The sequence below is a fragment of the Empidonax traillii genome, unplaced genomic scaffold, assembly GCF_003031625.1.
Source record: "Empidonax traillii isolate 1590-97213 ecotype Southwest subspecies unplaced genomic scaffold, ASM303162v1 scaffold271:size677799, whole genome shotgun sequence".
Lineage (NCBI taxonomy): Eukaryota > Metazoa > Chordata > Aves > Passeriformes > Tyrannidae > Empidonax > Empidonax traillii.
Genome location: NW_020955464.1, coordinates 48545 through 72301, shown reverse-complemented (window position 1 = coordinate 72301; position 23757 = coordinate 48545). Strand labels below are relative to the sequence as shown.

At 38.7% G+C, this 23757-nt stretch overlaps 1 protein-coding gene across 3 annotated transcripts in view; it reads left to right on the top strand.

The window, feature by feature from the left end:
- Positions 1–22921, top strand: part of ACBD5 (acyl-CoA binding domain containing 5) — a 30403-nt gene extending 7482 nt beyond the window's left edge. For 2 of the 3 annotated variants that reach the window (XM_027889733.1, XM_027889731.1), the window contains 8 exons: positions 9995–10132; positions 10901–11101; positions 11819–11925; positions 13921–14197; positions 15445–15644; positions 17215–17265; positions 17557–17666; positions 20923–22921. In XM_027889733.1, coding sequence (XP_027745534.1) covers positions 9995–10132; positions 10901–11101; positions 11819–11925; positions 13921–14197; positions 15445–15644; positions 17215–17265; positions 17557–17666; positions 20923–20935 — 1097 coding nt within the window. In that variant the 3' untranslated portion in view covers positions 20936–22921. The remainder of the gene's footprint in view (positions 1–9994; positions 10133–10900; positions 11102–11818; positions 11926–13920; positions 14198–15444; positions 15645–17214; positions 17266–17556; positions 17667–20922) is intronic. The other variant, XM_027889732.1, reaches the window with a different exon arrangement.
- The last annotated feature ends 836 nt before the right edge of the window (positions 22922–23757 follow it).

The window sequence follows — 23757 nt, the reverse complement described above, 5'->3', positions numbered from 1 at the left end:
TGAGGCTCAAGTTCATGAAGGGTATATTTAAACATTTGAAATTCTGACAAGTGGCAAACCTAGTGGTGTCACAACTGCATAAAAATCAGTTTGGTGATTTTTATTTAGCAATACCATTGTGAGAATGTTTTGATCATAACAATTATTACGTTACAGGTAATGTGTTCATAAGGTTGTCATATAGAGCTTACACTTGCTTAAATCTGGCTTAAAATTACATTTAAAAACTGAATTGCAACAGGGTGAAACTTGAAACAGTTTTTAAAAAAACATGGCACAAATAAACTATTTTAATGTGTTTAAGAAGTAGGCGTCACCTAGTTAAGTTGTCTTTTGTATATAGCTTTTTTCCTCCTACCTTGAAGGAACATAGTTTTGGTCTCAAGTCTCAGAGAAACAGAAATAGTTTTTCATTGTTTTGGGGGAAAGGTAATGGTAGAAGTTTTTAAATGGCCATTTTGAAAGTGATGTAACTTTTGTCTCAATTTAAATTTGTGTATACTTCATGTGTAGGAGGTAATAAGTTTACTTGACAGCTGGATTGATGGGCAGGTTGTAAGAGTATCAGTAGATTCAGGTCAGTGATCTGTGTAATAAGGATTTACTTAGACTTGGTGTCTATGGCACCGTGCCAGAAGTCACATCTTAAAAAAAGTGGCTTGTCTAGGCACATAGAGAATCATGGAAGTTAAACTGTTCCATGAAAAATCTAGCATGCTTGTCTTTTGAAGAAGAAGCTTAAATGTAAGGCAGTGTAAGTTAAAAAGAATAGCGAATTTCAGCTCTGCCTTGTTCTGTCATCGTTGCAATAAGTCTGCTGATATGTTGTCATTCATACCGTTTAAAGCTGCAACATCTGATGATGCCACAATAAATTGAGAGAATTTTCACAGAGTCCTTTGTATGTTATAACTGTACTATTGCATTTCTTTGGTGCTTCTGCCACTTCTCTGATTAAAAGTGAAGCTGGAAATAATAATTATTTTTTACGGTACAGATATAAAAATATTTCACAGAAGTATGGAGGCATGTATACCTTCAGTCTTCTAGATAGACTCTAAAGATAGAACCAATGTACCCAAGTCTTTGTTTGAGATGGTGCAGCCACTGGTGACAATACTGATAAACATTGATACATGGTTGTGTTTTGATTGTGTGAGTTCCTCTGGTCCTGTTTCTTTCCCTACTCCCAAGCCCCTACTCTCTGTAACTTCTGTCGTGGAAGGTGTTTTTTCACAGGCAGGCAATGGGTATGTTCTGGAAACTGGGACCCTTCTCTTGACTGTCTTGCTTCATATTGCACCCCCACCATCTGGTCCATTCTGAGTTCACTTTCCATTCTTCCATCAAACTTTAATCTTTAGCAGATCATTATCTTGTTGTTTAAGAATTGCATGCCGCTACCTCAAAACCAACAGTTTCTTGAATTAGTGGAGGATAATTGTCTTGAAGTTCAGTGTATATCTGCTATGGATGGCGTATCATCTCTATCAGATTGTATCATCTCTATCAGATTGGCCTCAACAGAAAAGTGTAACCTTTTAAAGTTGAATTTCCACTCCTTGACGTTTCATTGAAAATGTTAAGTACAAACCATTGAAATGCCGTCTTCCGGAATCAGTAGAGCTCATGCCTCTTTATTAAAGATCACTAAAGCCGGATGTGCCAGCATTAAAGTGACTTGTAACATCTACTTGAAAACAAGGACAAATTTACCAGATCTAGACTTGAATGAGTTGGTAAAGAAGGGAAAATAGAGAATTCCCTCCAATAGGCTGAACAAATATGAGGGTTATTTCAAGAGCATGCAACCTGGGTGATGTTTGGAAATGTCATCCTGCAGCTGTGTGAGAAGCTTGAGTTCTCTGTAAAGCTGTGTCAGTGGTCTCTTTCTGACAGGTATGAAATACTTCTGTGCAGAGAAAATTATTGGTGAATTATTTTCAGATACAAGAAATACTGGACATCAAAGAAATGGGCCCCTAGCTGTCATAGCACTGCAGAAAAGAAGAGGTAACTCTTGCAGTATTATAGAGGGACCTTTTGATTGCAGCTGCTAGAAGAATAGAGGGAGTCACGTAAGGTGGACGGTGCTTTAGAAGAGCAGCCTTACAACTTTTTGCGCTTGTTAACAGATGCACAAGAAATCTGATGTCCAAGCCAATGCTAAAAAGGCAAAGAAGCTTTAAAATACCATTGCTCAGTAAATTTGAAATCTTCAGAATGGGCATTTGAGCTTTCTTACTGTGCTATATCTGAAGAAGCCAAAGATGGGCTAGAATTGTGACCCTAGTGGCCTGATGGTGGCTGAAAATATCAAGAGTTTCAGAGCCAACTCATCCTTCAGAATGTTTCCCTGAGATTGTTTATGGATGTTTTCTTTTTTCTGGATGTGAGTAAATCCAAAGTGGGGCAAGAAAATCTGTACCTGGCAGGCCCACACTGAGTTAAGGTGTATGAACAACTAAGCAAAATATCTGGAACTTGTTCACAAGGTCTTCAGTAGAATTTTTCTGTGTACTCTTTCTGCTTTGTGACAAGGCATTTAATCTGTTTTAAAATCCTACTTACTAAAGATGACCCTTTGCCTGTATGCTGAGCAGTAGCAGTGTTAGTAAGCCTTTGTGAAGACTAAATATTCCCTCGAGTAATGACAAGTTACGCACTGCAGAGGCTGTGGAAAGTTTCAGCGTTATAATACTCCTAAATTTTGTCATCCTAATGAGTGTTTTTCTTCTGAAAGCTTTGCTCCCAGCTGTGTTGCAGTTTCACCAGATGGAGGCCTGTTGAAGCAAGGTGACTTGTATTGCTGCTTATGCTGGTTTTGGGCAGTTCTGATTGCAGTATAGACTGTTTATGGTAGGAGCCCACTCGGGGCACTGCTTCAGGAGCAGCATGTGGGAATGGCAGAAGCTGACCTGGCTCACAGGCAATTACAGCTATTTAACAATTTGCTTGGTGTCTTTCTGCATTGGATATGGGAGCTAGGTTTAAAAGACAATACTCACTGAGGTCTGTGTGCTTTTAGAACAAGCAAATACATGTAAACATTTGTATTTCAAAGGCAGTAGTTAGTACAGCACATAGTTCAGCTTTAAAAGCTTAACTATTACTCTCCTGGTAGAAATACTTTTCTTACTCTTAAAATGCAATATATTTTTCAACTGTGTTTCTTTAGATTACATATGACTAGTTTATCTTTTCAAATAGTTTTGTTTTCTCAAAGATCACCTCAGGATATTTTCAGCATCTTTACTTTCTAATGAAGCGTTTGGTGGCACGCTCTTCCTGCTTCTGTTAGCCTGTACCGTGAAACGCCGTCCTTTTGCTTCATAAATTCACTTTTTTGTGGCAGTTTGTCTTCAAAGGTACTTGCTAAAGAGATTTTCTTCCCTCTCCTTCTGCCTATCTTTACTAGGATTTTTATGGAACTCAGTGGCTGTGAATCTTAGTCCTTTGTAAAAAGGGGAAAAAGAGCTAAAATTCCTGTTACTCTGAAATGGCTGTGCTTTAGTAAGTTGTGTTAGTGGCTGCACCACAGCCAGGAGGTGCATTAAGGCAGGGTAAGTGTGGGGCAGGAGGCTTATGGGTGTGTGAGATTTTTAAAATTCCATCCTTTAATTTTTTCTCCTCTTCTAGTTTCCAATGATAACAGGTATAATCAAGGTTACAGATTATATTCAGGAAGGCTAGAGTGAAACTTAGTATACTAATATTTTTGTTAATATCTCAGTGGTGTAACCTTCAAAAGCATCTAGAACATTCTCTTCAGGGTTTGCTGTGGGACAGGATTATTATATAGGATTTAAAGGCTGGGCCAGCAAGTGCCAGTCAGTGGAGAGTATCAATGAGATGTGGATCAGTGTCTCAACGAGCTGTGGCTTGTCCTGTTGCAAAATGTCTGATTCAGGCTTTACACACCAAATCTGGGCCAACTTTGTGACTCAACTTCAAGCTGATGGCTTTATGTGAGTGCTATCTGTGCTGGAAATTAGGACAGAGCATCAGTATAGCTCTAAGCCTGAGGATATCAACAGCTTCTCTCTCATGCAATGATCTATCGCCACAGGGTGAGCAGCAGAGTATCCAAATGTGAAAATGTAAGATTAAAAATTGTTTCTTTCAAAGTGGAGGGAGCTACGAGAAGATTTCTTTCATGAAAAGAAAAGCCTGTCTGTATTGCGTTTCATGCTGAGTTGAGTCAGCAGTAACAGTTCTGGTGCGTAATTGGTTGTTGAACTTGGATTTTTTCCTTCCAGCCAGACAAGATTTCCCTGCAAAAGGGAAAATAAGTGTCAAAAGCTCTTCAGGTTTTGAGAATCTAGAAGATGTGTATCCACTTGCTATAAAATGCTGGTGTCTATTTTAGCTGTCTCATAGTTAAGCTCTTTTGACAAGAGAACTGAAATGCAGATTTCCCACAGCTCCATTCCACAAAGACAAGCTACAAAGAAGGTAGAGGTATGGGAGGCAGAGGAAGAACAGATGTAGGTAGTTGTATCTTGATTGCTGTCAGAAAAGTTCCCAGTGGAAACAGGCTGGTGTTTCATGTGTAGCTTTGTTTAGCAAAAATAATTAATCATAGCCTCTAAGATTTATGGAAAAGCCATTTGTGTTATCTGTGAGGCTGGGTTTGATATGGGCTTTGTAAAAGGCTGTTCAGCCGGTAGGCTTGGAGCAGATGGCAGGAGAATATAATCTTATTTCCTTTTTGTTTGTTTTTTTCTTTGTATAGAGCAAAACAATTTTTGATTCAGGCTACAATGTGTAACTCAGCAATGTTGCTTTGTTTTGTTTTCAAGCATAATTCAGTTTTCTTTATGGGGTTCCGAGTTCACTGTGCTCATGTTTTTTGTTTTCTGGGACAAAACTGAAGAATGTAATAATGCTCCTCTCTACTTGCCATGCACAGTGAAAGTTCCAAATGATGACTGTATCTCTTCCACACAGAAGAGAGCTTAGCGAGTTCTGCTTGTTCTCCCAGAGGGAAGTAGTACCAGACTTGGGGACATCCTGGATCCTGGAATGATCTTACTATTTTTGAAAGTTACAATAAGTGTCTAAGAAGCAGCTGTTCTTGATGTCCATTCTCACATGCTGACTAAGGTGTTGACACTAAGCTGGCAAAGCCTGGATCCATTGGTCCTGCTGCACATGCACCATGTAACCGAGCTGCGTGTGCTTGGTGGCCCTGTACTCTGGACATCCGGTGACCTTCATGGAACTACTGCCAGTGCTGGGAATGCCTATGAAGCAGCTGCTCTTCTCCCTGGGCTTCTCTGTCAGGAAGTCCCAGGCAGGTTGTCTCTACTGGCAGAAGGCTCAGGAGCATCAGGGAGGAAGGAAATGGAGTCAACCCCCAAACTTGGTAACCTTACTAATATGGAACACATTCTGAAAATTCAAGGGAAAAGGCACTGGTGATATAGATGGAGATGAGAAACTCCTTAGATACTGAAAAGTGTCAAAGTCTAGGACAGCTAGTCAGTAATCCTGAATACTGTAATTGCAAGTTCATATACATGTTTGAGAAGTTGCTGTTGTCTGTGTTTGTTCTTAACCACAAACTGTTGTTTTTGTTTATTAATGGTAAATAAAGACATGAGTATTGTTGATTAAATTGTATTATTAAATACACTGGCATCTCTTTGAGAGTAACAGCTTGAAAAGCACATAAGCAGAGAGAGGAATGCTGACAAAACAAAGCTGTAGTCTTTTGGGAGTATATTAAAAAATAAAAAGGAGGATAGGCTTAATTTTCTTAGGAAGAGCTGTCTGCCATGATCTGTGTGCTTAGGCAGTACACTGTTTCAGAGAACTTGCATTTAACGCACTTAAAACAGATAAAACTGTAGTAGTTAAAGTAAGGAATTTAATATTTTTCTGTCTGTGTTTCTGACAGACCTTCTAAAATCTCTTTTTATTTGTGATGGCAACTTGTTTGAGTACTGTAGAACAGATGTTACAGTGCAGGCTGGGCCCCTGGAAATTTTCTTTGTAGTGTCCTATATTAAAAAGAATGGAAGGAAATGAGAGTATAGAAACCCTTGTTCTAGCTGAAGAGCTTATTGCTCCCAGATGCTTGCCTGTGCCCCTCCTCTCTCACTGCAATCACTCCTTTCACTACTTTGATCCATCAGTTTCAAAAACGAGGTGGAGATTTGTGTAACCAAGTGTATTGGAAACGGCAGAACATGGTTGCACAGACTTGGAATTGAGGCAGGGAGCCTGCTTGGGTTGGTAACAAGCATGAAACATCAAGTGGTGATGGCAGGAAAAGAATTACAGTTACCTGATTATCAAAACAGTTTTATACAGCTCATAGGTCTCTTTGAGATTTAACATAAATATTTTGGCAAAGCTTGAGTCTACTTAAACACAGGTGTGCAGGGAGATCCCTGTATAAGGTGATACAGTGGAAAAAGTCTTAGTGGCTAAGACTTAGCTGCTATTGAGCAGATAGTAAAGTTGTGATATTTTACAGAAGCACATAATTTTTTTTAAACACTGAAGACATACACAGGTAGTTAAATGTTTTATCATGTCTTTCATCTGCTGTTGTAGACTGGCTCCTGGTGACTGGTGTTTTCACATTGTGTGAGAGGCTGTAGAACTTGTGTGAGGATGATACTATGGTGTATTGGGCTAACCATCAGTACAGCTCCAGCAGTGCACCTTCATTTTGTATAAGAATTATATGCCTGTTGAGAAAACAAAAATACAAGGCATTTAAGAAAAACCTGCTAGGCTAGGTTTTCTCTGTAAAATTACCTTCAAGCTGGGGCTGATCCACAGATCCTGAACTCCCATCTGGGTAACCAAAATTGCCTTGGAATATGTGGAGAATTAGAAATCACATACTTATTTCTGAGAAACTTGGCCTCATTATACAGGTTATTCAGAAGAACTGTGGGGCTGCCTTTAAAGAAATATATTTAGAATGATTCATAGGAAATCTCTTAATAGAGCTGACACAAGAAAATAAACATCTGGTGAAAGCTTGTAGAGAAGCTGCAATGTCTGTTCTTCATATCATTTCCATCTTGCCATTTTCTTTTGTTAAATCCTTCTTGTTTCTGTTTTCATGTTGTTACTGTTATACAGCTCTTAGTATGCAGGATTAAAAAACCTCATACCCCATGCTCCAGGTTCTTACAGAAGAGAACTCTTTCTATGCCTACAGAGCAGTACAGCTTTGATTTAGAAAACTGTCACAAATCTCACAGTTTGATGCAGGCAGTGAGATGAAAGTAATAAACCAAGAAGAATTCTATAGTATCTAAACTAGGGCAACAGAAAAAGCTACTAACATTTTGCCTGCAGTTGAAGTGAGTAAATGGAATAAAGGGGTGGGGGCTGGCTAAGTGGGATTAGCACGAACCAAGTAAGGTTTTAAAAGTTTGCTTGTGTCATTCACATTAAGAAGATACATTCCCCGGGGAACAGCCATTAACCTATCAACTGGGCCAGCAGAAGTCACTACTAGTTGGCTCTGTTCAGTCTTTAACTCTGTCACCCCTGGGATTAGTCATCATATCTGGTTTCTTAGCAGATGCTCAGAGCAACAAGGAGGATGGCAGCAAACTGTGATTTTACAATGTAGCAAAAGCAACTGGGGATGGACCTGAGGAGGATAGGAGTGCAAGGGTTCCGGGGAAAACCATACCATTAAGTGTGGCATTGCCAGTGGCCAGAATTCTGTACTATGATGTGTTCTTCAGAGCCTGCATCAAAGTGGTGCCTCTTTATGGTCTTTAGGAACACTGTTGCAAAGAATGTCTTTGTGGAAGAAATATGATCCTGATGGATTTCAGTTATTGAGGTGTCCCATGGCGTGATATCGTAAATCTGTGGATACATTCTCTTAGTTCCTCCTCTTTATTTAAATGTATTTGATGTATCAGAAGTTTCCCCAAATGAATAATCTCCTTACTGAAAGTAAGTGAAGAAAGAACATACTTGAATGTTCAAAGACATTCCCTTCAAAAAGAAAAGAAGTAAATCTTAGAAAGAAGCTTATGGTATATTTGTGTTTTTTTACAGTGTCTTTGGTAGGGTGAGGAGCTTTGCAGTTTTAATTCGCCTTTCTTCACAGCCCAGTGTTCCTCCTAGTCTTGTCTTTCCTGTTTACTCCCACGGCTGGGTAGGACACATAGATTATTTGTGTCCCCACCCTCTTGTTGTTCAAAAGGAAGGGTGATTTGTGCCTTCCCAAGCCAAGGGAGCTGTGTCTGTGCTTAATGCTCATGCTGTGAGGACAGAATTGCTGCCTTATCCTTCTCATGTTGCTGCTTTTCACAAAAACATCTCAAGAACTGGGATTCACAATTAATGAGACATGCTTGTGAGAAATAAATTTGCAATATGTTGGGATTTCAATTTTGTGAAACAAATTTCATTGCAAATAAAATGTTCTTCAGTGAGGAGAAAATGGCAGGTGATTGCTTATATTCTTATAGTTGACAGGATGAACATTTGCTTTCCAATTCTCTTTTTATAATAAAGAAGTGGGTTTTTTAATCTTCAGATAAGAGTTGGATTACATCAATCCAAAAAAGTGATGCAGGGTGTCCACAGAAGCCTTACCTTGCAACAAAACTAAGGTGAACATAATATTTAACATATTCATTATTACTATACAGTAAGTTATTTTGCATTTTTACTTTTTTGAAGTGCTGTGGATAAGCTTGGAAACTAGAGGAATGTGGGAAGGCTCTTCACTGGGAGCTTAAAGCAGAAAAACCCCTTAGCTCTAAATTACCATGCAGCAAAGAAAGCAGTGAAACTGGTTTGGCAACTCCAGTATAATTGGATATCATTTTGCTGTTTAATGTTAAGCCTAAATATAAGAATTAATCTCTCAATGTTCTGACAAGGGAATGTAGAAATTATGCAAATGGAATGCTGTGGTGACAGTTAAAACACTCAGATTTCAGCCTTGGAGTCAACATGTAAATTTTGCGAGTGTCTTACAGAAACAGCCCCCTCTTTGTACCTTAATGGCTCTGTCCTAGCACAGGAGGCTTAAATGATCATAAGGATGTGTTTAACCACATCTGTTTTACCAGAGGTGGTAGAATTGTCCTTTATATACTCCGTATTTTTAAAGAATTGTTACCTTGCAATTCTTCATACGGTCAGAGTAAATTGTTTGTGATCTTTGGAGTGATCAAAAATGTGGCAAGCAAGGATGTAGCAGTTACTTTGTCTATTTCAAAATTTATTTTTAAAAATATTTATGAAAAAATGCTCAGTGTATATATGAATTTCATCAACTTTTGCACTGAATCAGAGAATTTATTTCCATATGCCTCTGCTAGATAAAAATCTGTGTAAACTTGAGTCTTCTTACCCTTTTTTGACTGCCTAGATCACAGCAAGAGATGTATGAAATACCATCTTTACCTTACTCAGAATTGTGTTCACATAATTGAATAGAATGTTTCAAAATTTGCCTTTGAATTGAGAGCAGTTTTGAAGCATTTCAGCCCAAAAGGAAGCATCTATTAATTTTTATATTTTTTATATTTTATTATTTAATATTTTATTGGTTTATATAATAATACTATTATATATAATAAAATGTATAATTATAATATTTTATATTATTAATATTTTTAATAGAAGGGGTTTAAAATGACTTGGCCACATCAGTCCCAGCTAATGTGGCCATCAGTTACCGCAGCTGTACCCTAAATATGGTAATAGTCTTGGTCTGAGACTTGGTAGTGAAAGTGGCCTCCTGTCTGTTCCCAGGGGGCTTTCTCAGTCACTGAGAATCTCTGCACCAGCAGCCAGGCACTCACTGATGGGCTACAAAAGAAACACTAAATCAATTAAGAAAGAGTTTACAGAAATGAGCTGCTGTTACTCGGAACATCTTCTAATATGGAAGTGGTTTTGTAGGACTGTGGCTGATAGTTTGAGAGGGGAGTGGTTACATGTTTATTTCTTTTAAAATACATTTTTTTTTCTTCTTTGATTTTTTTCTTAGATCTCAGTAATGTCATGAATTCCACTCGAAATATAAAGGCTGTAAATGGAAAAGCTGAAAGTAGTGACAGTGGAGCGGAATCAGAAGAAGAGGGGCTTCGTGAGGAGGAAGAAAAAGAACTGCAGATAAATGGAAAGGGTACGTTTTCTGGACCATTGTCTCTGCCAAAGTTATTCTTAACCACCTAAATGGCAAAAAATCCCAAAGTATCATGAATGTTTTTACTTTTTCAAGAGAATTAGGTGCAAATACCCATGGATGCCTGTGTGAACAATGTCTGTCTCTCAGCTTAGGTTATAAGAATTCAAACTAGTACAAATTTCAGAGCTGTGCTGTACAGTTTTTCACTTGCATAGCAAGTTCTGTCAGTAGCTTAGGTAAACATCTATACCCTTTATTGTTTTGGGGTTTGTTGCCAGTGTTTTTTGTAAGAGCTGTGAATGGCTACATGGCCTGTAAGTGTAGCATTGAAAATTACTTTTTTTTCTTCAGAGAAAATAAAACAGAACTTTCAATGAGACTCATTAGAGGGTCCATAAAGAGTTCAATGCTGGAAATGCCAGCATGTAGTGAAAACCAAATGAAATTATATATTTAAAATTCTATACAAATTTTTTCCTCCAAGGACATTAGGCTTATTATTTAGTTTAGCAGAGAGACCTGCTTTGGATTTGCTTACTTATGTTTTAAGTATCATCTGCTCTTTACGCAGATTAAATTTTATATTTATGCTTTTTACAAGAACAGAACAATCCACACAAATGTGAATCCAGGAGCATTTACATGTTTTGTTCTGCAGATACATTATACATGCAGTCCATTAGAAAATGAGCTACTTGAAGAAATATAGTTTGAGCTGTTAGGTGCATAGCTTTCTATTTGCAACGTTCTCTTGTTCTTTTACAGACTATAAGAATGTGAAACCCGAATCAGCAGCTGCTAAGGATTTGGAAGGTATTGTAAGGAATGGCTGTTACAAGGACAGCTTTATCACAGATATGCAGAATGGCATCCAGACCAAATCTGCCTTGAATGGCTTGAACCCAGAGGAAGAAACAAATAAAGAGGAGGCAAGCCTAGAAATAGCTAATAACAATGCTCACCAAGGTATTGTCCCCACAAGACCATGTTTTCGTTTGCACATGTTTTTAATGGAAAATACTCTTTTCGTGAAAACTCAATCCTGGGATTCAGAGACTAGCAGTGGTGTCTCAGTTGCAGAAACCTGAAGACAAAAAACTCAAAAAAAGCTCAAAACAAAAAATTAATTCCAGTTTAAAATAAGGCTTTCTCTTAGGATCTCCTGCAGAAAGGGAGATGAATTCAGAAGCAGAGGCCCAAACTCACAGAAATAGAATTAGTTTCTTGTAATATCATTATGCTACCTAAGTGAACACTATTTGCCTTTGAAAGTGAATCTGTAGTAAAATAAAAATCATTAATATCATATTCTAAGGGGCTGAACATACTATAAATGCCAGTTTGTTGAAACTGAGGTCTAAATACATAGTTTTAAAACTACTATAACATCAGGCAAAACTGCTTTATACAGAACTAAGGGAGGAGAGTGAACACGGTAAAATTAAATTTATAATGCAGAAATGTCAGTATGAGGTATCGTTTTCCCACTAGTAAATGGAAAAATAAATATAATTCCTATATTAATATGACCTTTTTATTCAGAATTTAAGTTTAGGATGACAATCGTAGATAAAAGGGCCGTGAATTGAGGCTCACATTTTAACTCATTGCTTTACTCTTTGCCAGGGTTGGCTCAGCTGGCTCACATTTACAAAGCATGAGTGCTATCCCCTTTCCCTACAGGTGCAAGTGAAGAGAATACTGAAGAGATCTCAGCAACTCAGCACTTAACCAGTGATTCAGACAGTGAAGTTTATTGTGACTCTATGGAGCAACTTGGACTAGAAGAGGTATGGGATTCAGTAGCCCCTTAGGTGTATTTTGGAACTGGTATGCTTATTTTTAAATAGGCTTCTCTTGATCAGATGAACACGGACATGCAGAGGTAAATGCTGTCTTGCTGTTTGAAATATCGGATTATGTTCTTTTTATTGTCAGTCTTTTACAGCTTGGTTACTGCTGAGCTAAAAGCCTTGAAATTTTTGCCCTCAGAGAATTTATTTGAGGAGAAGGCATGAAAAACAACAGTACAAAGAAACAATTGTCAAGAAACCCAAAACAAACCAGTACAAAGAAACTAAGATCTGTGCCCACAAATTAATTTGGGATCTCATAACATATGTAGGGAGCAGAGTTCAGCTATTTCTAGGAAACAGGAAGTGTCTGTAACAATGAACATTTTGCTTGCTCTTTTTCTGGCCTGATGAATCCTGTATTTGTTTCTTAGAATAAATAAAGAGTAAGCTTTAGCAGGTGGCCTGTAGGCCAGTGCATAAAAGTGGGCTAGGTCTAAAGAAGTGGGAGATAACAAGGATTTCTGTATTCTCTTGTATTCTCTGCAGTTGTAATATACATCTCTGACTTCCGTCTAAAAAGGTGGGCACCAACTGTGCTGCCTTAGTTTTGACTGAATTTCTGCTCCTGCTCATTGTATAAACTGCGGTCTTAGCTGACTTATGGGCTTGGACCTCCTTCAGAGGTCCAGGTTAAGTGTAGACTTCATAAATTGTACTCAAACACCTTGTTTCCTGATTCTGGGGAGGAATATGTGGATGATACATAGGATCAGAAAGATCAGTAGGCACTCTAATATTTCATCATTCTCTTGTCTATCTCTTTCCTGAGTAAGCAGAAAATTCTTTTTAACAAATTTTACCTGGTAATGAAGCATGTTGGGAAAGATAATTTGATAGCAGTGCTGCAAGCTGTCTTATCTAGGTTATTTCCCAATCGTCTTGTTTATTGTTCAAGCTTGTTTGAGATTCATTAATTGAAGTGGGTGGATAATTTGTCAGAGTTTCCCAACCTGCATGAGAAAAGTTCTAGTTTTGCACAAAATTACAAATGTTCAGGTATATGTAAATAAATATACAAGTAGAATTATAGATCAGTCAATTCAAAGTAGAAGAGGGGTTCACTTAAATAATTAAATACAGCTTTTACTTGGAACAGATGTAACGAACACTCTGTCCTTCAGTTCTGGTGATCCAGGTTTTTGAGCTGCTGTGTGACAAATTTGGGCAGCAGTTTCCATTTCTTTGTCCCTCCTTTTGGTTATTTTGGCTTTTCCATGAAGTTACTTTTCAGCTGAGTCTGCTTCAACATTAGCTTGTGCAGGTGCTTGCCCTGGCCCTGAACGAAGGGTTGCTTGAGCCACCGTAAGGCCGTGCAGTTGCAGAATGTGTGGCCTGAACAGCTCTTCTGTCATCCATTTTCAGTGTGTTCCTGTGGTACCACTGATTTTGAGTGAGAAGTCGATAGAACGCTCTGCCTTTCTTTTGTTTGGTGAGAGGTGCAGGTGCAGCCAAGCTGTTCTGAACAGGTTGATAATAAGCAAGAGGATCTCTTTGCTGTGAGCACAAACACTGCCTGCTCAGAGTTGCTAATGGCACGTGACTCTTGAATGTGTGGCTCCCAAATTCGAGTTGAGACCATTTCACTGTCTAGGAAGCAAAGCAGATTTTACAAGGGAAAACTGAACATTTTCAGATCTTAATGTTCTGATTTAGTGATTATTAAATATTACTGTATGTGGGAAATATCTAAACAAATTCTGGTCGGATCACTGTTCTGAGAGCATTTGCTTCAAAGGCCCCTTCAATCTGAAAGTGACATTTAGACAATAGTGAATACATTCTATGGGAAATCAACTGTTCCCCTTAATAGAAAAGTCTTCATTATGGGCAAAATATTTTCTTAATTTCGAAGTAGAGATGTTTCTACCTTGTTAATGGTAAACTGTCACATTTTACAGAATTTAATTACTTGCTAATATTAATTTGTAGCCCTTGGAGATCATCACGTCAGCTAAAGGATCTTTAAAGCATTCATCCCATTTCTTGGATGTAGATCACAGTGTTCTGTTAGAAAATACGGATTTTCCAAGGCGTGCTTGCATGACTTACGGGAATCTCCAGTCTGGAAATACTGGAGAGGGAATAGCTGAAGAACAAGGTGAAGTCAAATGTGGAGGAGAAGATGGCAAAGCCGGTAATGGGGGCCCTCACAAGGAGAAAAAAGGTGGAGAAAAAGCAGATTTCTACAGTGTCAGACGAGGGAGAGGTACTGTGCGCGCTGTGTTTGTGTTCCCCCTCTCCTCACTGCCAGAAGTTACTGGTGCCTGAGAAGCACTTCCCAACGCTGTCCAGTAAGAGGTCATTTATGCAGTGCTTCTGACCTTCACAGTAACAATAGATAACAAAATGCTAATGACTGTGGGTAACCTTATATTCCAGCTGCTGTTGTGGCACCTGGATTTTTAGAAATGTAATCATCAAAACCAGTCTGTGCCTAAGAAGAGTTTTCTTAGAAGTTACATATTTATTGATAAATATGTATGCATTTATACCTCTATGGTGGCTTATCTGAAACCATGGAATGGCTTGGAAAGGTGTCAGTGACACATTGTTTTGTATATTATTGGAATGTTAGCCACACCTTTAAGTGATACTGATACTATTCATTATGATTCTTAAAACTTAATGATTCTTAATCACTTAATAGCCCAGGTGTTCAATTTATGTTGGACGTCTGCTCTTTTTAATTCCATAATACTTCTAACGTCGTCACCTAAGAGCAGCACCATGTTCTAGTGATATGATCTGCAAAGTCAAGGATAAAATAATTTTTTCTTGTACAAAACAAAAAAAGGCAAAAAGTATTTTATTTGTATATAGCATGCCTTTTGTATGACACCTATATGTAATCACATGCAAAAATTCAAAAGAAAATCCAAGTAGAACATTTATGTTTAAAACTATTATGAAGTCCATACTATAGTTTAACTATAGTTTAACTATCTCCTCTCTTTTGTTGTTTTACTGAAGTTTGTTACTTGCAGGCAGAAACATGATATGCTAGTTGTAGTTGTATCTAGTTGAAGGGAGTATTGTAGGTTTCAAATAATTACTTTTCCTCATCACTGTATTCCAGTGATCTTTGTTTTCCACCTGGACACTGCCAATTTTAGAACAGACCTACGCTTGATAGAGAAGACAGATCTTACTTTCTTTTCGCTAGGGCAGAATTTACTGCTGAACTTGTCTGGATGTGAATTAATAGTTTTTCCCTAAATGTTTTTGCAGTTCTAGGAACTTGAATGATACTGTCTCACTGAGGCTGTAGGGAAACATCTCATGACATTTCAGTGACCTCTCAGTGCTTCTGAACTGTCTGAATACAACCTGTGATGAGGAGTACCACCCTCCCAGGTGGAAACTGAGGGAGGAAACTGAACTGTTAAACATTTTCAATTGAGTTGGTAGCCCGTTCTGTGTTTTATGTTTCTGTTTTTTTCTCCCTCAAAACAGGGCACAGACTCCAGCCTTTAGGAGACGGTTCCCAGGGGGGCCAGATGGGTAGTGGAGGGGACGGCGAGCGCTGGGGATCTGACAGGGGACCCCGGGGAAGCCTCAATGAGCAGATTGCAGTGGTGCTGATGCGGTTGCAAGAAGACATGCAGAATGTCCTCCAGAGGCTGCATATGCTGGAGGCAGCTACAGCATCACAGGTACTGTTCTTTGTAGTTATTAGATTAATTTTTATGAAATGTCCTTGGATATTTGTATGCCTGTTCAGATGAAAATTTCAGATGGTATTTTCTTGAACTGTGAAAACATTTCAGTTACATTCTGTAGTTTAGTCCAACTTAAAATTTCCTATTGGTACCCACTCTCAGGAACACAATTAAGGACTCTTTTACATGTGAGCAAGAACATGTACTTCAACTTAGAAATTAGCCATACATTGTTTTACTGATCTCTGATAAGACTGATCTTAACCACAGTTATTGATACCCATTACACAGTCACTGTATAAGGAAATTCCATAGTTAATGTTAGTAATATATGATCCCAGAGAATTTCTTCATCACTAGATCTCAAAGCATTTTCAAAGGAAGTGAGAAATTATCTTAATCTTTCAGACTGGTGAATGTTTGCAGGCAGAACTTCTGATTCCATTTTTCAGTTAGCAAGACTGATTCTTCTCAGCTTTCTTTCCTCATGAAGTAATCCAGCTTTCTTGGAATTTCACATCATGTACACAAGACAGGCAAAGGAAGTCTTAAGTAATTGTAGATATTTACTGATTTAGTGTTTCTTTTTCCCTCTGTTTCAATGGAAATACTGTGTCTTCAGGAGAACAGAACATGTTGTGAATATAGTTGGTCCAGAAGCCTGGAAATGTTTGGTTTTGTTTGACTTGCTGATACATTCTGATCTACCTGAGAATGAGAGAGTTGTACAAGCACTATCCTATGGGATGCACATCCAAATCTAAGGCAGCCAGGGAAAAGGATTTGTTAAAACCATGATTTTGCTGCATCACAGCTATTCCAGAATCTAATGTTGTGAATACAGATTGATTTTCTTTTTTTGCCTGAGCATTATATGAAGAAATAGTAAAAGACAGTTTTCTAGCAGTTCATGCTGTGCTTGCTACCCATACCTAGGGAGAAACAGAAGTTTCTGTTTCACACTTGCATGAATTAAGAAAGACCTAGAAAACCAGCTGCTTTGTTTTTGTGGAAGCACCACAATAGTGGATGGGAATAGTCTTGAAAAGTTTCTGGTACTTCCATTTTCAGGATTGCCTGGAAGATATGGAACAGAGTAGTCTCTTTCCTTTTATGGTGTTGGACATGGCTGTAGCTCAGGGCAGACTAAAACAGTGCTTTTCACCTTAGTACAGAGTAATGCTGAAACATGTCATCATGCAAATTAAGCTGGTGGGATTTCTGCTTTGGGTCAGAACTGAGGCTGGACCAGGTTTGAGGAAGTTGCAATGACAAGTTGAACAAGGGTGCCTTCAGAAACTGTAAAGAGGTCCAGTTAAGTGCACTGACTCATTTTCTGAGACACAAGAGATGAGATAAAAATGCTATAAAGAGTAGTGGAAACATCAGAGGTACGTGGTGAAAGGGGGGTTGCAGAAGAGTCGTTCTGTGCATTAAACTGTGATATATACAGATTGCAAAGCCTTCACAAGATGAAAAACCTCATATCCTTGTTTTGTGAAGCAGAAGAATTTTAATTGAAGTTTCCATTTTTATACTTACCAGCCTTTGTTTGTATTTAAAGGCAAAATCTGCAACACCACATTCAAATTACCAGCCTGCCTCCTCTGTCAAGGTAAAATACTGTTTTTACTATTTGTAAAAACCAGTGTGAACTGTGAAAAAAGATGAGCTGAATATTTTTTCTATAGCTCTTGGTATGTGCTTTTTATATTGTCTCTTCCTTGACTAGGAAATAAAAAATAATCTGTCTGAAGAAATTATTTGATAGATTAATCTTTTCTTCTGGTGTTACTATTATTTTCTACTTTGGTACTGTAGCATTTGAAGTGATTTAGAATTATACAAATGGTATTCAATATGTGCACACAGATTGCTGACTGGAGTTTTTTTCTGTTTTCCTTAGAAACCATCATGGTGGCCCTTTGAAATTTCTCCTGGTATTTTAGCTTTTGCTGTTGTATGGCCATTTATTGCCCAGTGGTTGGTACATGTGTATCTTCAAAGAAAGCGAAGGTAAAGATGTGCATTCAGTAGGACCCATATGCTGTGTTTCACCTGTTTAAACCAGCACTTTGTATATTGTGTTACTTAGGGCATAAAATTATTTGCTTTGAAAGTTTCTCAATATAAGAAAGTATTGGTTAATTTGACTTTATATGTGGTGTGCTTTACATGTGGCAACTTAGATTAAATGTGTGAAATGTGATGCAGGATAAATAATGTCAGCGAGCATACACAAGTGGGTGAGACTGGATAGCTTGGAAGCATCTCCATGACAATCTTTGATCCTCTTACTCCTGATATCCTCTTGAGCCATTTTCACTGTTTCTAGACTCCCTGGTCCCCTTATGCGGTGAGAATTTTTTTTCCTGTCACATCCTTTGTGGAATGCCACCTGTCACCTATTTCTTATTTAACATCTACCAGTACCTTACTGTGATATTTTTATATCATCTACTTTGATTTCTTTCAGCTGAAGGACAGTTGTACTCTCACCTTGCCTTTTCTCTCAACTCTCCAAGCATCAGAAGATGGAGTGTTCTGTAGTTGCTGTCTACTTCAGCCTCATAGTTGACTTTGTTACCTCAATATGCTCTTACCTTTTATGTTTTTTCCCTCTGTCAGTCTGCAGAGAGTTTGCACATGTGTAAATCTTAAGAGAATTAGCTAAATCGGTTTAGCTTTTTGATGTTTGATAGTTTTCATAGTATAGTTTTCTCATCCAGTAAATCACAGAAAAACAGAGTGGTTGAGGTTGAAAGGGGGCTCTGCAGCTCATCTGGTCCAACCCCCCTTACTCTACCAGGGACACCTGGAGCTGTTTTTCCAGAACGGTGTACAGACAGTTTTTGAATATCTCCAAATATTCGATTTGAGAGAGACACCACCACCTTCCTGGGCAACTTGTGCCAATGTTTCTCCTCAGTGGTGCTCCAGTCCTTTAATCAACTTCATGGCCCTTTGTTGGACTCTCTCCAGTTTGTCCATGACTCTCTTGTACCCAGAAGCTGACACAGCACTCCAGTGTGGCCTCTCCAGTGCTCAGCAGAGAGGAAGGATCACCTCCCTCGGCCTGCTGGGAGGATAATGCAGCCCGCAATACCAGTAGCTGCCTTTGCTGCAAGGGCACGTTGCCAGCTCCTGTTTAACTTGGTGTCCCCTTGGATGCCCAGATCCTTTTCTGCCAAGGTGCTTCCCAGCTGGGCAGGCCCCAGCATGTACTGGTGAACTGGGGTTGTTTCTCCCCAGGTGCTGGACTTCGCATTTCCCCTTGTTGTACTTCACGAGGTTCCTGTCAGCCCATTTTTCAAGCCAGCTGAGGTCCCTCTGGATGGCAGCACCACCCTCTGGCACATCAGGCACTCCCAGTTGTGTGTAATCCACAGATTGCTGAGGGTGCACTCTGCCCCATCATCCAGACCATTGCTAAAAGTGTTTCACAGGACTGGTCCCAGCACAGTCCCCTGGCATACACCGCTAATTACTGACCTCCAATTAGACTCCTGTTACTGATCACCACTCTTTGGGCCCAGCCCATGGAATTGTAAACAATACACCGCCCACAAAGGCTGCAAGTCTGCCAGAGAGTTCTCCTGGCTCAGAGGTGTCATTGGGAGCGTTGGTGTTACTGCTCTGTCTGATGAAACAGAGATTGCACTCCTCAGGCTTTCAGGCAGTTACGCACATTTTGCTCATTTTCTCTACTGGTTAAATGGAGATTCCCATTTCATCAGCAAGGACAAAGTTGGTTTTTTTTAAATCAACACGGTTTTTTTTGGTATCTTATGTGAAACTCTTACAAAATTTAGTGTTTTGTTAATTGCTCTTGCATGGCCATGTTCTCTTGCTCTCTCTTTGAACAGCTGCTGTTCTTGCAAACCAATTTTGGTATCTGTTCTCACCTCTGTAGCACCCTCAGTCCATTCACAGGTTCAGTCAGAATTCAGTTGTTAGAAAAGCACCCTTACCAACAATTTTTCTAATATATTGTCCTAGTGATTCAGAGCTTAGACGAGTTAAAAAATGGTACATTATTTTTAGTTTGGATTTGTCTAGTTTTAGTTTTCATTCATTGGATTTTCCTAGATCTTTATCTACTGGACAAAGAGCCCATGGTGTGTTTTCCATGGGTACTGTATTGCTATCACCAAGTCATCCTGTGGTCTATTCCTTAAAACAAATGGAGCAACTGGACTCTTAGTTTGTTTTCGAGTCTTGGGATGATTCTAGTGGCTCTTACCCAAATGCTTCAGTTTTTCAACATTGAGTTCAGGATTTGTACCACAATTTGTACCACAGTGTGAAACACAGATCTATAGCACAACCCTGTGTTTTGTTTACTCATTCATGTGTTGTACTGAGATGAACTTCAAGAACAGAAACTAAAGAATTTTCTGTGTTCTTCAGCTTTCCTCTCTGTTTCTGACAGTCTGCCCATACAGAATTTAAGGACTATCTGCTTCTTCATTACTTCTCCATCTGGAGTTCCATCTCCTTTAGCAATGTGTGGGAAGTTGATCAAGTACACTCAGTGAGAAAATGGAATTGCAGAAACAAGTCCTTTGTTGTCGCATTGCCAGTTTCAGCCTGTACTCTGTTAAGGTGTGCAAGCTCTTGGGCAACACCTGTGTCGTGCCTACATTGATCATGTCTGTGTACTTTTGGTTTTCAAGTCCATGAACTGTCCTGGAGTAGAAGCCAGGCGTCTGAGCTGCCACACGAGGTGTTCTCATCCTGCAGCTGTGGAGCCATGACTCCGGAACTTTTTTGCACAGTGGAGCAAATTCTGTGGAATTGGTGGAGGGACAGCTTTCTGTAACCAACAGCTTTGTGTTCAGCTCATGTCCCTGGGCAGGGGTGGCTCAGCACTCTCCCAGCACCTCTTGTCTCCTTCTCCTTTATGGGGAATGTAATGCTGAAAATAACTGAAGAAGGCTTGAAAACCAGATCACAGATAGAAATATATTTTTAATAATAATTGAGAGTTGTCTGGATTCAGGTAATGATTTTAGAACCCTCTAATTATATGTTTTCTGGAGTCACTGGCAGAACAGCTCTAAAGTGTTGCTGTGAGCCAGCACACCACTGACAGATGTGGTCAGAGGCTGTTCTGTTCCATCTTCAGTTCAGAGTTCTTAGTGAATTTTGTACTTGAGGCCATGTTATGTTTTATCTGGTAGGAAATAATTCACATGTAACTTCAATTGTTTAGACAAATGAAAAATTGTCTCATGTGAAGGTAAATTAAACTATTTGGTTCCTCTTCTAGAAAACTGAACTGAGACTTCATGGCTTTGCGTAAGGACTTCTAGGAGAAGATGGCCCTGGAAAGCGAAGGAATTCTGAATTCTCATAGAATCTCAGAATCTGGGATGATCTTCCTTATGTTACAGTAATATTTTGTACTACCTTTGAGCTAAACATTTAAGGACTAATATTATTGAAACTTGAATGATTCACAGCTCCTAGGTTGCAAATAAATTTAATAATTCCATCCTCAAAACCATATGAACATTAATTATTTTGGAATGTGCTTGTGGATGGGCCTTCAGTAATTACTGGCCTTGCTGATGTCAGTTGAGGAAGAGAATAACATCTCTGTAAAAGAATAAGTTAAAAATATGTAAAACTGTCACTTTAACATAGAAATAATTTTACAATCCCAACTTCCCTGCCTGTTTTTCCACAGGGTTACATAACACCCGGTGAAAGCTCTAATAAAGTATGAATTCAATACATTGCAAGCTGTTGGAAATGTACAATATAGCTCCGAGGAATCTGCTGGTTATTTTTTTGCTGCTAAACAAGTGCGGGGCAAATTTCCATGTAAATTGGTCATAAATGAAGTTGAATCCTTCACTTATCCTGTAAAATTGTAAAGGCGATTTGGGAATTTGTACATGTTCTGAAAGGTAGAGCCATTAATAACAGGAGGACTGTCAAATACAGGTTTGGAAACGGTGTGTGGTACAAGGGATCCATGTAAAGAGGAGGCTGCACCTTATCTTTTTAACTTTGATAATTGTACTCTTGGTGACAACAGCTTATTTTAACTGAAATACATAGTTTAGGCACAAGGTGCTTTAAGATGAGATGAAAACTAGCTCTGTAAGTCTATCTCTAAGCTTTTAAAAAGCTCAGTGCACTCTAAGTTTTCTGTTGTCAGTTTGTGTTAAACTGAAGTAAGGTTTAATCCACTGTGGACTTTTCCCAAGTCACATTTTGGAAATACCAATTCTGGTATTTCTCTCTTATCCTTCTACTTACTTTCAAAACAAAACGTTTTAGCTAATTTTGGTGCTGATTTTTTCCCCCCCACAGAGTATTTATTAACCAATATACAGATAAGAGTTACAACTCTGTCAAGTTTGCTTGACTAAAGCATGCTTTACACTCAATTTTAAAATAAATTAATATATAAGTTGTTTAAACCTCTGGAAAAGGCAAATGCACTTAAATTAGATTTGACAGACAACTTAAGACTTTGCTATAAAGAATTATACCACAACATAATCCATAGTTAAGCTCTGAATCTTCGGCAATTTCATGATTATTGATGTACTTTCATTCTCCACCTGGATTACATATTACAAATAATTTTTAAGGAAAGTTTTTTTGTCCTTCCTGAAAATCTTTTATAGTTTGGAAAACATTTTTCATAAAAGCTATACTGTATAAAAATGTAATCAGAGAATTTAATGTTTGTTTTATCAGAGAAATTTTAATCTTTTTAGTTACATTCAGGGTTTTTTTTTAGTTACATTTCCCCTCTTCTGATTTTCTTACTGTAAAGCTGAATTAAAAATTAAATAAAATGGTTGTAATCTCTTTGAAGACTGCTGTAACAAGTAGATGGATTTGTGTGCCAGAGATGAGTTTTTGGCATGAGATACACTGAAACCTCAGGTTTGAACAAAGCTTATCCTGGAAGGGAAGTTCTGCTGTGACCTGAAGCCCTGGTATCCAAGCTTAAAGTTCCTAGAGTGATTGACTTCTCCCCACAAAAGATATAAATCATACAGGAAGGATACTCTAGCTTGAAGGTCACGTGAAAAATAACCTCCCTGTCCTGTCTTCTGCCAGGACAAAGCACCCTGGAGAGCCTCCCCAGTTCAGAACCATGTTAGACGTAGATATCAAGCTCTTAGAGATGGGACAAACATTCCCAAAGGTACTTAATTGTTAACTTCCCACTGAAATAAACGTGGGCTTGTACTATCCTTGTTATTTATTCATGTTTCAATAAATGAATCCCTTAATATTTTGTATTTTATCTTGAACTTTCTTAATGCTTACTAAATGGTGTACCCTGGATGCTGGGACTGAACAGAAGAGCTTGCTGGCTGTGTCATGAAGAGTCAGTCTGAGCCTGTAATACAAAACATCACTTTTGTAACAATTTACTTGTAACTCAGAACTGGGCCCCAGCCTCTAGGGCTATCTCAAACTCACTGTGACTGCAACAGATTCCTTATTGACTGGTGTTTCAGCTTAAAGGTAAGGAAAACTATTGGTGGTGTTTTTTTGGTTTTGTTTTTTTTTTTTTTTTTTTTTTTTAAATCAGCTGTCCAGGTACAAAGACACAGCTTTAATTTGGAGGAAGTGGCATAAGCAGATCATTGGAGCTCAGAACTGGTATACATTGCTCAAGCCTATGCTCTCCTCAGGAGTGCTGGCAGTCAAAACAGTTCTGCACAACACTGAAACAGCTTAGGCCCAGCTCAGAATTGCACTTCTGAACCAAATGTCAAGTTGGTTTCCTGCAGCAAGTCAAGCTTTATTTAAAAAGCAGAGGTTTGTTCTGTCTAAAACCAGACTGGAGATATTCCACCCACTAAGAGTTGATAAGAGAACAAAAACAGAGCCAGGTGTGTGTGTGTGGTACACCTGTTCCAGGCTCAGGGCCTTGTTTCTGCTCCTGCTCTGCTCCTGTGGCAGCACAGCAAGTGCTGAGGAGATGAGCATCTTTTTTTTTTGACTCATTCTAGTTACCACAGAAGAGGAGGAGGCTCCCGGAAGGCGTTGCAGGCCAGCTCAGGACTTTGCTCTCCTGGTGTTAAGTACACAAATATAGCGTCTACTAAAGCCTGCAGCCACAGGTTAG